The sequence below is a fragment of the Xyrauchen texanus genome, chromosome 15, assembly GCF_025860055.1.
Source record: "Xyrauchen texanus isolate HMW12.3.18 chromosome 15, RBS_HiC_50CHRs, whole genome shotgun sequence".
NCBI lineage: Eukaryota > Metazoa > Chordata > Actinopteri > Cypriniformes > Catostomidae > Xyrauchen > Xyrauchen texanus.
The window spans coordinates 8041156-8057176 of NC_068290.1; the positions used below are offsets into that span (position 1 = coordinate 8041156).

The window sequence follows — 16021 nt, forward strand, 5'->3', positions numbered from 1 at the left end:
TTCTAACCGCTGGTTAGGATGGACCAATCAGATAACCGGACAATGTATATGTTCTCTTAATCATTTTCTTTACATTGCTGAAGCAGATTCGAATTAGCATGTGAGGCACCAATCCTGTGAATTAACATATTTAATTTATTATATATATTAGTCTACAAGTGTCTGCAATAAGACAAATAGCGTCGAGAGATTTCAATGTGGTTTAATTGGGGATATGGCTTTCTGGGCCACCTAGCGCCCCCTAAAGGAAGAGAACATTGTGATCTCATAGACAACAGTTAATTGCTGACTGACATTTGCCGTCCAATGACTAGCGTCTGTGCTGATCATGAGCTTCTCATTGTGGAGTGACTAGTTAAATTAAGCTTGATTTTCACACAACGAGTAAAAATAGATAACAATGAACAATGTGGTCACGAAAATTCAGAATATTATTATTGCAATTTAATGGTACTCAAGGAGCTCTAACTGTGTAATGTACTACAGCTCACTAGAGCGCCAAAATACTAGTTCACTTTAAGAACTGCAAATTTAACAGAAAAAAGAAGAAACATTTTTGGACGCTATGATAGTCAAATAAATGATCAAAACTTCAACAATTGAGGATTCAGACTAAGTTGCAGAAAACTGAGCTAGGGTGAACATTTTAAGAATCAGTCAGAATCAGAATGAGCTTTATTGCTAAGTATGCTTAACCATACAAGGAATTTGTCTTGGTGACAGAAGTTTCCAGTGCACAAACAATACAATAACAAGACAGATAATAATACAACAATAATAATAAATAAAAAGTCAATACAAAATATAAGTATATATAGAAATAGACTAATATATATATATACACACACACACACACACACACACACTTATGTACAAATCTGATCTATACAGTGGAAGTGAATGTAATGCAGAAGAGGTATGTATGTTGGATACATTTAAATAGACTAAGATGTGTGTTGCACATAATTATTGCTCAATGGGGCAGTTTTAACTGTTCATGAGATGGATAACCTGAGGGGAAATAATATTTTTACCATGATAATGCCATGTTTTTTGGGCATGCACGATATCAATACCATGGTTTTTAGATGTTAATCTCAATTTTCAAAATGCAATTATTTAAGGAAATCCCATATGTTTTGAATAAACAATTCCCTAATTGTAGTAATTGAGAACATAAACATAAGATAACAAAATCAATAGAAGACTGACAAGCCAATATATTTACTCAATAACTTTGAATTCTAGTTTCTCTCTCTGGTGGTGTCAAACAAATCACCACCTTTTGACATTTAGGGGGAATTTGCCAAGAATGAATCGTGCCTGGAAAAAGCAACATATATTTGCACACGCTGTCTGCCCTGGTTTTGCACACATTTCATTTAAGGAATAATGCAGGCAACAGTGCAAACGTGCCCTCAAAAAAACTGAACACAATTTGTGTGCACAATCCCCAGACTCTGACATTTCTGAATTCTGATTCTGAATGTAAAATCTCACAATTCACACATACTGTGGAATAACTGCAAAAAAAAAAAGAAAGAAAAAAGACTCAGATTATTCCAAATAAGTATTGTATATGTTTACAATTTTATGATGAACTGAAATGTAAACAAAATTGTTGTCCTAACTTTGAAAGCATGTAATTCTGGTTCTGTTCACTCGAGCTCCTTTTACAAAGTCTCATTTATTTTCCACTAGATAGCAGCAAGTGCTAGGAATTTTTTTTTTCCCTTTTATCACCTTCCATCACAAACGACAGATATGAAATGTCGCTGCACTCTGACACATTTTAGCCATCACAGATGGGCTCGTCCATAAACATTCAGTCTAATTTTCAGTTCATGCACCACCCCAATTGTTTCATCGAATATCGAGTGGACTAGAAGCTCAGTCTAAGTGTCATTATAAATCTGAGATTTTCCCCTTTGCTATGATATAAAACATTTTATCCCCAATAGTCAATAACATATTTTTACGATGATTTGTTTAGCATGCCTTTTCTGCTGGACTGCATATTTTGTTCTGGACAATTATATATCAAATTTGGGCTTTCAGCTGCATTAATTGCAGCATAAAAAAAGTTTGTTTTTCACTTTGTGATTCTTTTGAAAATGTTTTGAACTGCGGTATTAGGGCAACAAAATAAATGTATTCCTGATAACTCGCATTGCTGAGAATGAAAGCTTTCATTAGATATACAGTATGACTTGTACATTTATAAGTTTTATGTGAAAAACCTTTATATTCACAATAGTATTTACACCACTTAACCTCTAGGTGGCGCTTTTTTAGACGCAGATGTATTTATAGCCCTTGTTTTGTTATTTTATGTAACATTAAATGCAGAATTGAGGTTATCTAAGATAAGCACAGATTCTAAGATTTCAAATGATACCTCATATGCCTGACTTATATATCCGGGGACGTTTTAAGAATAAACTTATTTCGCAATGTAGAGTTTAAGAGAAGCCAAAAGTGTGCTAGACTACACTGCTTATCTAGATATTTGCATGTTATAATGATCCATATTTTGATCATTATTTAATTAATTACTGCTGGCACGATCAACAGAATATGTACACAAACATTGCTTTTAATTTTTGTTATTAAAACACAATCTATAATTAGCCTAATTTACATATAAAGGAAAAGAACGCATGTTTGCACGGAAAGGAATGACAGTTACTTAATTGAAATACTATAAGTATATTGTAGTAAATGTTTAAGTATAGTAGTTAAAGACACCTAATATAAAGTATGTCCCTTTTTTTCTTTTTTTTATAAATTAATAGTTCAGGACAAACAAATGGCCATCATGTCATTCACCCTGTAACTTAATCACTGTTTGTGTTTTTCTCCCACAGGAAGTCCAGAGCGTGTCTTGGGCATCTACCACAGCTCTACTGTGAAGAATTCCACCACTCTGCTGCTCAGCACTGATGCTCACACTGTTTGTTGGCGCACGAGATGCTGTGCTCTCACTGGACGCCAGTCAGCCTGATAATATCACACTCAAAGACAAGGTGACTAGGGTTCTGTAGCAGTTATGTTATGGGGAAATCATTTGCAAACATTTACTGTTATATTTCTATTAGCATATGCAGGAATGTTTGATTCTGCTGCTTTAAACTTTTTAAGATCTGATTACACTTATTTTTACAGTTTGATTGAACACCATCAAATGTTAATCTGAATAGATGTACAATGGCCTCAAAGATGGTATGTGCCATTGCTAATTCATCCTGGAACTCTGTATTTAGAATTTCCTTGTAGAATTCTATTCTAAACATTTCTATTTACTGTCATTAAATGTGATTCAAGATTTTTAAAGTCTAATATTTATTTTAAATACATCTTCCAGAGCATATTTATAGTTAATTGATTATTGTTGAGTGTGGAGCGGAGGGGGGCGGGGCCGGGTCGGAATATCGCGCGCCCGGTCCCCAATCGGCCTGATGAGGCGCGCGAGGGATAAAGGCAGCCGGTGACAATTGTTCGAGAGAGAGAATTACGGGCATGTCCGTCAATTGTGTTTGTTTATGTGTTTTTGAGTTTTCATTAAATTATTATTTACATTGACAAGCCAGTTCTCGCCTCCTCCTTGCCCATTCTTTAACTGTTTTACATTGAGCTATATGTTTCTCCAATACTCTACAGGACTGCAGCAACTTCATCCATATTCTACAGTATTTCAACTCTACACACCTCTATATCTGTGAAACAAATGCATATGGACCACAAGGCATTATCATTGTAAGTTCCAATGAATTACAAAGATCAATAGATTTAAGCCTAAACACTAACAAACCAGACATCACTGTTTTACAGCAGAGAACTTGCTGTAGCCAGCAAGTTCTCTGAGCACCAACAGAGACAGAAAGGATGACAAAAACTGCTATCCCTACAGCTCAACCCAGAGGAACACAGCCATCCTTGTTGGTGAGAAGGCAGAAACTAAATTTAGGATTACCTAAAAAATACTCAGATGAAATAACTTTGGTTAAAAGGACAATTCACCCACAAATGCATTTACAAATCCTCATTTTGTTCCAAACTAATTGACATTCTGTCTTTCATGGAACACAAAAGATGAGACTTTAGGCAAAATGTTACTCTCAGTCACTATGCACTTTCATTGTATGGAAAAAAGATGCAATGAAAGTGAATGGGGGCTTTTAATTAACGTCTTTAATTGTGTTCCACAGAAGAAAGAAAGTTATACAGTGTTGAAGCAACATGATGGTGAGTAAATGATGACAGAATCTAAATGTTTTGGTGAACTGTCACTTTAAACAAAGTTATTGCATCTGAACAATTTTGAGGTAATCCCATATTTATTTTCTGCCCTCATTTTTGGGTGAACTATCTAAGTGCTAATTTTTCACTTCACATTTTATACATAACTGCGACCTCACTGTTTACAGATGAAGAGCTCTATACAGCGACCAACGTTGGCTACTTTGGGGACATGCATGTAATTTCTCGCTGTCTTAGCAAAGACACATGCAACAACTTGGCTCTTGAAAACGTACCGAAATTGTTGAATGGTTTGTCTATACTCCGTCTGACCCAAACATAAGGCTACTATGAAGCTCTGAATTTTATGTATTTCTTAATTATGCATGTCTAACTTCAAACAATGGTTTGAATTTGTGAGATTGAGGTGGAATGTTTTTTTTTATTATAACTGAGTCATTGGAGTCTTCATAAGTTCTACACATATCACCAGTGAAGGCAAGATCCTGTTGTTCTTCACTGAGGATGGGAACTTGAAAGGGGACTCATTTGTGAACTCTTTCACTGTGTCTCGTGTGGCCCAGGTTTGCACGGTGAGGTTCTCTCTTATTCTGAATCAGAATAAATTGCTATCCTTACTTAGATCAATTAGTGAATTGGAATGTTCTGTTATATCAGTGCTTGCAAGGCATCAAAAGAATTGGGTTACAGTTTTAGGTAATGAAATCAAGCATCACATTTCAGTATGCTAATCAGGACGTAGCTAGTGGGGTGAAAAATGGTAACGATTCTAGGGGCCCAGAGAAACAGGGGGGCCCACAACAAATTCAAAACTATATAATTTTAATAGGAAAGGGGCCCAGAGCAATATATAGTCAGGGGGCCCAGAATTCCCTGCTATGGCCCTGATGCTAATAGATGTCAGAAAGAAGACCAATTGCAACTCCGTATGCATTACAATGACATCAGCGATCTCTGTAATGTTTTTGCTGAATGTTCTATCTATGTCAATGGGAGAAATTTCTTAAAGGGATAGTTCACCCAAAATGACAATTCTCATAATTTACTCACCCTCATGTTATCACAGGTGTGTCTGACTTTCTTTCTTTTGCTGAACACAAACAAATATTTTTACAAGAATATCTCAGCTCTGTTGGTCCATGAGCAAATGATGAGAGAATTTTCATTTTTGGGTGACCTATTCCTACAAGTCTGTACCTTAAGTGGCTCGGGCTTGATTAATTGCCAAAGTTTAATACAGTACTTAGATTAGGGGTTTATAGCAAACCTCTAACCAGATTGTTTGAAGAATATCTAGTGGATTCTGCACATGATCCTATCTAGTTTTTATATTTTCATCAGAATTTCTCTTTAACAAAACAATTACTTTTAAACCAGGATGATAAAGGAGGAAACCGTGTCCTACAGAAGCGCTGGACATCCTTTGCTAAGGCTCAGCTGGTTTGCCAACAAGGGCAAGAGCTCCAGTTTAACATGCTGCAGGATATTGTCACACTGTCCCCACCGGATGATGAGTCTCCAGACAGCACTCTATTCTACGGAGTCTTTACCCCCAAATGGTGCAAATGGAGACATTTCAATCAAAACCTTTATCAGGACAGATTCACAGTTCTGACTTCTGTTTAAACTTTCTTCCATCTCTCGTTCTCTCTATCAGATCATCTTCGTCTGGTCTATCAGCAGTGTGTGGTTTTAGTCTTACAGATATTAAAGCAGATTTTCAGGGGACTACAAGTCATATGATTTACATGAAAACCACTGGTCACACCAGTCAAACGCAGATGGCAAACTCTGCAAGGTAATAATGACTGAGACAGCCAGGAGTGTCTAAATTTGGGTCGAAGGTATGGTGTGTAATGTTTGCGCCACTAGCTACATGCAAAAGTGCCCGTCCACTTTTTAGCCATCTTTGTTCCCTAAGAACATTATTTTTCCCCATTCATTTTTTTCCAAAAGTATTTCATAAAATCCTAATCAATGTTCTAAGCTATGTATAGAACCAACAAGATCTGGGGTGAAATCACATTACAAACTTTAATTTGAAGCAAAAAATATTAAAAACATCGGACAAAAAGACAAAGGTACAGGACTGAATACTTTTAACATCTTTACTGAGGGAATGAATTACAATTCCATGAAGCACTGCAAACTACGTATCTGAATAAATTGAATATTTTGGGTTCAATACTCAATCTCAATCATCAGCATTTGTGGCATGATGTTGATTACCACACTTACAATGGAAGTGAATGGGGCACATTTTTGGAGGGTTTAAAGGCAGAAATGTTAAAGCTTATAATTTCTAAAGTACTTGCATTAATTCTTCAGTTAGAACTTGTGTATTATTTGAGCTGTTATAACAGTCATTTTAAGGGTTTTGGCTTTACATCGTCAGGAATTACGAGATAGATCTAAAAATGAATAAATATCTATTTTCCAGCCTGTTGAGTATTTATTTATTGTCCCTGATACATATTAGATACAGTTATTGCATATAGTTAATTACGTAAGCTAAATATATAATTAATTAAATCTTGTTTTATTACGTATCGTGTTATAATTTATTACAGCTGGCTGTTTGGTGAGCAAACAAGGTTTGAACATCAACCGTAACAAGATCAAACTGAAATTGGCGGCTTTTTAACACTTCTGTGTACAAATTTGAAGGTTGCTTACAGCATAAATACAGGTAAACGTCATAATATGCGATTACGCATCACTTTACGGAGAGCTTACGACCTACTTGTTAAGTCTTGCATTAAGAACAGGTGGTGCAACCAAATTAAGCACTGACTTAGTTACAAACTAACTAGCAGTTACTAAGCCTTAGTGTGAACTTTCCAACTCAACTTAAGTGAGACCTAATGCACAGCTGTCGCCACATTATCCTGGTCTCAAACGGGTTAACCGACTTCAGTGGGAGGAGAAAGAAGTTCTCATTTCCCGTAAAAGTTTTGTTGTTCAGTTGGTAAATGAGAACGCATGTCAACGGGTCTGTCCTAGCAATCGGTAAGTAAACAGGTTACAGTTCTTTTGTTTAGACACAAACAATGTTCCAGTGCTGTCTAGTTCATTCCGGTAAATAAACGCACCTAATAACTACTCAGTGATTGATCACTTCTTCTCTGGCTGTGCCTCAAAACCTGCGGTGTGCTGCCTACCTAGTAGTGTTTTTCCTATATGTGATCATATAGTCTCAAAACTAAGTGAGCTGCCTATATACAGTATTTTAAAGGATATAGCGCTGGTTTACAGTCTCAAAACCTTGTTAGCCGCCTACTTAGTCAGCAGCGTTTTTGGAAATCAGTCTCGAAATTTAGTGAGCTGCCTACCTACAATTTTGGTAACTTAAGCTGTGTCTCGTTTCGAAGGCTGCGCGCTAGGTAGGACAAGTCCTTTGAAGGCTGCAGTAGGCCTATACCGTTCGTTCTCCTTTTAAACAAGCCTCGTTTACACGAGATGGCCTCCGGAGAACGAAGGCTGAGAGTCCTCCTGATGTCGCATTTGTCAGCCGCATACGTCATAGAGGCTGTCTAGTTTCAGAAAAGGACGTAGGACAATCGAATGCGACCTTTAACGGGAATTCGGAGGATGTCGTCTTTAAAAATATTTAAAAAAAAATTACGCCCGTAAATATGTTCTAACGCAAGATATGTTAATTCCCAAGTTTAAGTACCTCAGTTTAGATGGGCGCAGAGTATATCATATTTATAATAATATTAATACATTATTAAAATAAACTAGTAGACTAAAATTACACCTGTAAAATCTATTTTCTTTTCTGTTTACACCATTATAACTCTCGTAAAATGTAACTCATGCATTCCCATCCAGAGGGACTTTGTTCCCTTCTCACTCAAAGCGCTCGCAGTCATAGCAACCATGTTAAGTTCCGTTTCCGTTTGCCCTATGAAGGCTCGTTTAAACGAGGCTTGTTTATAGGAACACACTCGGTATACTGCAGCCTTCAAAGGACGCGTCCTACCTAGCAGCCTTCGACACGAGACACGGTGATAGTCTCAAAACCTAGTGTGCTGCCTACATGGACAGATTTGTTTTTATATAGCCTAATCATCTCAAGAGTGGTGGTGGTGGCGTAGTGGACTAAAGCACATCACTGGTAATCAGAAGGTTGCTGGTTCGATCCCCACTGCCACCACCATTGTGTCCTTGAGCAAGACACTTAATCCAAGTTGCTCCGGGGGAATTGTCCCTTTAATAAGTGCACTAAGTCGCTTTGGATAAAAGCGTCTGCGAAATGCATAAATATAAAAAGTGTATTTTTGAGTATGTGCAGGAGAGTATACTACAAACTACTCTTACTATTTCTAGAGTATGTACTGTATACGAAAGGTTTGTTCCGAATGGCGTACCAAATAGTGTAAGTACACTGTCCATGGTCTGTGAATTTTTCTGTAATGCACAGAATACCCAAATGGCCTATTTTGTACTTGCTAAAAATGTGCAGTATGTGACCGACCACAGTGTGTATATAGATTCATTATTTGATTGGATTGCCAAGAGTTTATAATATATATGCACAAAATAACCAGGTTAAGTGACAACAAGGTAGCATACTACTGTTTACATTGTTTATCATTTAACATTTTTGAATTGTTGTGTTTCAGAAAATAGTAGACCGTATACCTTTTTATATATTTTGCAGTGTTCAGTAATTGGTAAACTATGATTCTGGTCTGAACATAGCTACTGTCTACGTAGGCAGCTCACTAGGTTTCAAAACACAGCCTTTTGTTGTATGTGTGTTGTGTAATGGGGCAATAAGGACATTTTTAACCTGCAAATGCCTGTTTTAAAATACCATATAAAGGCATTAAAGAACTAGTATATTATACCATTTTAAATAGATCATTTTAAAACATCAAATGTAAACATTCATGGCTGCAAACTAGAAATGTGAGCCATAATAATTGCAGCCTTTATCAGGAAACAAGAAGCAGGTCCTGTTTAATGTGATTTTTGTTTCCTTATTGTTGCAGTATATAGGTGTGCCTCATTTACCTGTGAGATATGGCGTCTTCAATGACAACTACAGCAAACGGAGTGACGGTGGTGACTCATATTATCCCAATAGAGGAAAAAACTCTGGACCTAGAGGCGAGCTTTGTTGACCCAGAGAAGCCCAGTCTGCCTCCAACAACCAGGATGTTTCTGAAGGGAAAGCCCCTGTCGCTGGGGGTGAGAGTTTCACAATAATTGTTTCAAGGAATATTCTGGGTTAATTTCAAATTCATCTCTATTTGCAGCAGAATATAATATCGATTTGTCCCTCAGTTTGTAAAAACAACAAAAAACATGCGTACAGTGAACCGAGACGTGAACAGAGATTTTCCACTTAAAAGTTGGATGCAATGTGCAGTATGGTGTGTTAAGTGGATTTGTGTGTTTTTGTGCAGTTGGTGCAGGTGTTTACTGGTTTGGTGATCATGGCTCTGTGCTCCATCACACTGGTCATCAACACCCTTCCTGCTGAGATTATATTTGCTCTTGGACTTCCGGTGAGTGACAGACATATAATATTTTTCTTTATAATATAACTGAAATATTGATATTTTATTAGGTGTTCACTATGTGTATTTTATTCTTTTGTCTACTGTATATTACACTGTTTGAAGATTGTTTTTGTGTGTTTTTCTTTTTATACAGCATCAATAGTTTTGGTTAATGTTAAATCATACAATTAAGTCATCAATTAAAGATACTTTAAAATAATGTATATCGTGTTGTAATTATAAATACATTTGTTTGGCAGTTTGTCATCTCTGGGTCTGTGGCTATTGTTGCACACTCGAGGTCCAATCTTACTCTGGTGAGTAAATTAAAAGTTTTACAGATTTTTTTTTTTTACTTAAATGAGGACAGATTAAATAATTTTAGCTTAATCTCTGCAGGATTATAGTTTTATGAATATTGTCATGATTCATGGCTAAAATGCGTTGTTAAGCACAACTTAACAACACCATTATGCCTGCAACCCCTTCAGATATAATACAGTATAAAATATTTAAAATCCTTAAATATACAGTACATATATAATTAAGATATAATCCCTAACATGTAAACTGAGGTTAATAATTAGTCCCTGTGTGCGCAGTGATATACATGTCAGCAGGTGTTTCACTCTATAGCTGTTATTATATTAAGTATTTTAGGATGGCTGGAGAGCTGTATTGACCAATCAGCATCCAGACGAGAACCATCAATTTCAAAAAGAGGCTTATTTTGTTCTAGGTTACTACTGTGTGAAATGTTTGTATTGGTTTAAATAGCTGTGTGTTATAAAAAAAAAAAAAAATATATATATATATATATATATTTATTTTTTTTTTTTTGAAGGCCTGAAAACACTCAGAACGCAATGTGCTGCATTCTGTAAAAAAAGCCACTGTCGTATTCTTTGTCTTTTGGCAGATCAAAGCCACGCTGAGCATGAGTGTGATCTGTGCTGTGGTGGCTGTGGGAGGAATCTGCTATTTCAGTTGGATGCTCAGCATTAGACCAGAGGAAGACCCTTCTTGTAATGGAGAGAGTTACTGGTCGTGTCAATACATGAGATGGCGATTTATTGTACGTCTGTATCTACTGATACATGGGTGATTCGTTTTTTTAATTTACGGTTTGGGATTTTCCATTACAGAACTTGATTGTCCGTATGTCATATGCATTATTTTTGTTGTTTTTTTTTATTATTATTTAGAATTTGATGGATGGAGTGAAGGGTATTCTTCTGTCATTGTCTTTTCTTGAACTGTGTGTGTGCATCACCCTGTCCGTCATCTCCGGTCGGGCCATCCGCCTGGTTTCCAAACAGGTGAAACTTAACCTAGGATAGATCATAAATATGGACCTTCCTATGTATTGGTATATAAGGATATATTGTTTTATGTGTGTGTGTGTGTGTGTGTGTGTGTGTGTATGTATGTGTATATATATATATATATGATGGTGTAGAACATGATGTCATTACTGAAAGTATGGATGGATGGATGTTTTCTGCTGTAAGAAAATTTTAAATAAATGAAAGGAACAATTTATGAAGTAACATTAGTTACGTTACAAAAATTTTTTTTTTTAGCCCATTTACATTTAACCCTTATTTAGAGGACCGAAAGATAGATAGATAGATAGATAGAGTAGATGTTTTCTGCTGTAAGAACAATTAAAATAAATGAAAGTAACAATATATGAAGTAAAATTAACCAATATTTAGCCCATTTTTTTTTTTTAGATGGATGGATGGATGGATGGATTGGTTAAATCCAGATCAATAATTAAGTCCTTTTGTACTATCAATTCTCCTCCCTGCCTAGTAGGTGGCAACATGCACGAAGAATGCAAATCGTCAAAAGAAGGTGAAAGTGGAGATTTCTAGTAAAAAAGGATTTAAATATTGATCTGTTTCTCACCCACTCTTGTAATAGCATTTCAGAAGACATGGATTAAACTACTGGAGTCAGATGGATTTACTTGTACTTTTATGCTGCCTTTATGTGTTTTTGGAATTTCAAAGTTTGGGTTGAATTTCTAGTAAAAAATAACTATGAAATATAGTAGGCCCTACATGGCAGATCTTTGATTGACTGATTTTGACATTTAAGATGCAACCTAACAAAATCTTGCCTATTTATTTCAGGATAAAACAGATGGTGACCCTTACAACAGTAAGTCCAGTCTTCTGAAGGATGGGGTGGACTGTGCATCCAAACCCTGAGCTGTCACATTTGTATTCTCCAATATTTTGGCATATATCAAGCCAAAGGTTTAATCATTGGTCTACAGTTGTTGTATTTTTTTATTTTATTTTTTTTTTTGATTTAATACGAAGCCATTTGCCTTGTATATGGCGAGTAATCTTTAGTAGTATCACTTACTATGGATATCACATGGTTAAAGTAATTTTCAAATAATTGCACATGCCTTTATACAGACTTTTGTATGGGATCATGACATGTTCCTTGTGGCACACTTTTATTCTAAATAAAATGCATTGCCTTTCATTTTATTTCTTTTATTGCATTAATTTAAACCCTTCAGTCAGACCTGAATCAATGATATACTTATGATTGATTTGTCCCCAGTTGGCCAATAAAAAAAAAGTTTTGCACTCTGCTAGCCAGGACGCACACACACATAAACAAAGGCATCATTTACAAGTGGGAAATGTCCACACCACTTTTTGCTGTGGGCAATTATTCACCCACCACTTTATGAAATGGCTTGCCGCAGCAATGTGTCTAATACAGAGGAATTGTCAAGCAGTAGTTAATTTTGTTTGAGTCATAATCGCAATGTTGTCACTGGAATTTGTAGTTTAAGTTTTGCTGTGTGTTTGTTGCAATTGTCCTGTCACAGCCCAGACATGCCCTCCATTCTCTCTTGTTCATCATCAGTCCACTGAAATTGCAAAACAAACTACAAACCAAAACGTTCTGCTCCTGATTTACATCCACAGATGTACTCCAGCAATTTTGGCTAACTATATAAAAACTTTATCTGGTATGGGGTTTTAACAAAAGACCTGTTGCACTCAAAGCGAATAGCTTTGCTGTAGATTTGACCCAAGAAAACTGCTGACCTACCGTACAAAATCCCAGGACCAAGAGTAGCAGATGCCATTACCAAGTACACTTTAAAAATATTGCTCATTTTAAGTTCTTGTTATCCAATGCATTTACTAATGTTAACGACTAGAACCTTATTGTAAAGGAATAGTTCTCCCATCATTTATAACCATAAAATGAATATCCATCCCCAATCACAGTTACATTTTTACAGCAGAGGCAAATGCCCTGGACTTTATAAAAACTATGCTACAGAGAAACTTTCTGATCATTTCAGATTCAAAATCATGTCTTCAAACAATGTCATCTTTAAAAATAATCACCCAATGCTTGAAAATATTCTATGCAAACTTCTGGATTTGGAGGCCCAAAATTTCAATACATGCTTCTGCTGGGTACCTGGACACTGGAATCCCAGGAAATGAGGAAGCAGACACTGCTGCAAAAGAGGCTTTATCAGCTGATTTCAAAAAGTGTCCAATACCTCCCACTGATCTAAAAACCATAATAAATTAATATATAAAAAACAAATGGCAAACTGAGTGGGATCAATGCATTATGAACAAACTCCATGAAATCAGCCCCAGCAAAAGATGTTCCTCTCTGTTTTCAAATCGCTGGGACCAGATTGTCTACAGCCATGGCCAAAAGTATTGGCAGTGACATCATTTTTGTGTTTTGCAAAGCTTGCTGCTTCAGTATTTATAGAATTATTTTTTCACATGTTTCTATGCTATACTGGAAAACAATGATAAGCATTTCATGAGTTTTAAAGGCTTTTATTGCAAAAACACTCATATGCAAAGAGTCAATACTTACAGTGTTGGCCCTTGTTCTTCATAACCTCTGCAATTCACTCTGGTATGCTGGATATCAGCTTCTGGGCCAAATCCTGACTGATGGCGATCCATTCTTGCCTTATTAGTGCTCGGAGTTAATCACAATTTCTGGGCTTCTGCTTGTCCACTCGCCTTTTGAGGATTGACCACAGGTTCTTTATGGGATTAAGATCTGGGAATTTGCCTGGCCACGGATCCAAAATTTCAATGCAATGATCCCCGAGCCACTTCATTATCACTCTTGCCTTTTGATATGGTGCTCCATCATGCTGGAAGATGCATGGATCATCACCAAATTGCTCCTGGATCATTGGGAGAAGTTGCTCTTGCAGGATGTTTTGATACCATTCTTTATTCATGGCAGCGTTTTTGGGCAGAATTGTGAGAGAGCCCACTCCCTTGGATGAAAAGCAACCCCACACATGGATGGTCTCAGGATGCTTCACTGTTGGCACGACACAGGACTCATGGTAGCGTTCACCTTTTCTTCTCCGGACTATCGATTTTACAGCTGTCCCATCAGTCTTCTGCTGTCTAATCCTTATACTTCCTGCCGAATTTCAGTCTGTCCTTGATGTTTTTCTTGGAGAGAAGTGGCTTCTTTGCTGCCCTTCTTGACACCAGGCCATTGTCCAAAAGTCTTTGCCTCACTGTGCATGCAGATGCGCTCACACCAACCTGCTGCCAATATTGAGCAAGCTCTGCACTGGTGGTGACACGATTCTGTAGCTGACTCCTCCGGAGGAGACAGTCCTGGCACCTGCTGGACACTCTGGGACATCCTGAAGCCTTCTTCACTGCAGTTCAACCTCTCTCCTTGAAGTTCTTGATGATCTGGTAAATGGGTTTTTAAGGTGCAATATTCTTTGCAGCAATTTCCTTTCTTGTGAGGCCATGTTTATTCAACGTGATGATGGCTGCACGTCTTTCTTTAGAGGTAACATTGCTAACAAGAACACAATGATTGGAAGCACCTCTTCCCTCCTTTTATAGCAATCAGTCTGCTCTTATAATCCAATCAGAATGATAGAGTGATTTCACCTGACTTGTACTCGTTCACACTTTCCCAGGTGCTGCTGACATGATTAGTGAAATTATGTTAGCTGGTCATTTTGTGCCAGGGCCAAAAACAAATTTTTTTTGTCCAATGAAGCTTTTTGCATTTATTTAAAATGTCAAAATTTGTGTCACTGCCAATACTTTTGGCCATGGCTGTACACCCGCTTTCCTATTGGTCACTCCAGGTTGACGCACAAGTTTTTAATATTAGGAGAAGATTCACCAACAGGTACCTTCTGCCAGAATCCATTTTCCCTGAAACATGTTTTATTAGACTGTACTGGTCTTAACCCAGTGAGAAACCTTTTTTATTCAGTCAGCCCTCTGGAAGACATTTTTAACAAAGTCAAACTGAACGCAATTTTAGAGTTTTTAGGTAACATAGATTTTAAAAACCTTTTTTAAAACACATTTCTCCTTACACATTTCTCGCCATGGAAATAGCCATAAAAGCTGGCATGGCATATCAAACAAACACTCATCATTTATGACATAACTCTTCGGTCTGCTGAACACAAGCAAAGATTTTTCCATTACTGAAGCTCTTAAGGCAGCATAAAAGTAATCAATATGACTCAAGTGGTTAAAACCATATCTTCAGAAGCGATATGATAGGTGTGGTTGAGAAACAGTTAAATATTTAAGTCCTTTTTCCTATAAATCTCCACATTCAAGAAGTCCTCCTAAAGGCTCGTCTCTCCTAAGAGTTCTTATTTTGAGTTGCATTCTTTGTACATATCGCCACCAACAGGGCAAGGAGGAGAATTTATGGTAAAAAAGGATTTAAATATTTATCTGTTTCTCACCGACACCCATCTTCTTAAAACATGGTTTTAACCACTGGAGTCTACTTTTAGGCTCCTTTTAGTTGTTTTTTGGAGCTTCAAAGTTTTGGACCTGTTGACTTGCATCATGGACCTACAGAGCTGAAATAATCTTCTAAAAATCTTTGTGTTCAGCAGAAGAAAGAAAGTCATACACATCTGGAATGACATGAGGATGAGTAAATGATTTCATTTTTGGATGAACTATCCCTTTAACAGCATTTAATAATCTTGGGTAGTGTTTATATATAAAAATACAGTGTTCATTATTAAAATGTATTTGTAGGCTATGTGTTAAAATTAACATTAACTAATGCTGTAGAAGTAGACTATTGTTCATTATTCGTTCTTGTTAACTAATGTATTTAACTATATTAATGAATACAACATTATTGCAAAGTGTTTCCAAAAAATATATGTAAAAAGCTGATTTGACCACTCTAATTCATTAATTGCA

General features: G+C 36.6%; 1 protein-coding gene and 1 pseudogene across 1 annotated transcript; both read left to right on the top strand.

Annotated features, from left to right (window-relative positions):
* The first annotated feature begins 2721 nt into the window (after positions 1 to 2721).
* On the top strand, positions 2722 to 6546 carry LOC127656136 (semaphorin-4B-like; annotated as a pseudogene).
* A 556-nt stretch (positions 6547 to 7102) lies between these two features.
* si:dkey-7j14.6 (uncharacterized protein LOC556585 homolog) lies at positions 7103 to 12278 on the top strand. The gene is made up of 7 exons (XM_052144351.1): positions 7103 to 7269; positions 9261 to 9459; positions 9678 to 9779; positions 10034 to 10090; positions 10693 to 10848; positions 10979 to 11092; positions 11915 to 12278. Exons 2-7 carry the CDS (start codon positions 9292 to 9294, stop codon positions 11990 to 11992), a joined length of 675 nt encoding a protein of 224 aa, XP_052000311.1. The 5' UTR covers positions 7103 to 7269; positions 9261 to 9291; the 3' UTR covers positions 11993 to 12278.
* The last annotated feature ends 3743 nt before the right edge of the window (positions 12279 to 16021 follow it).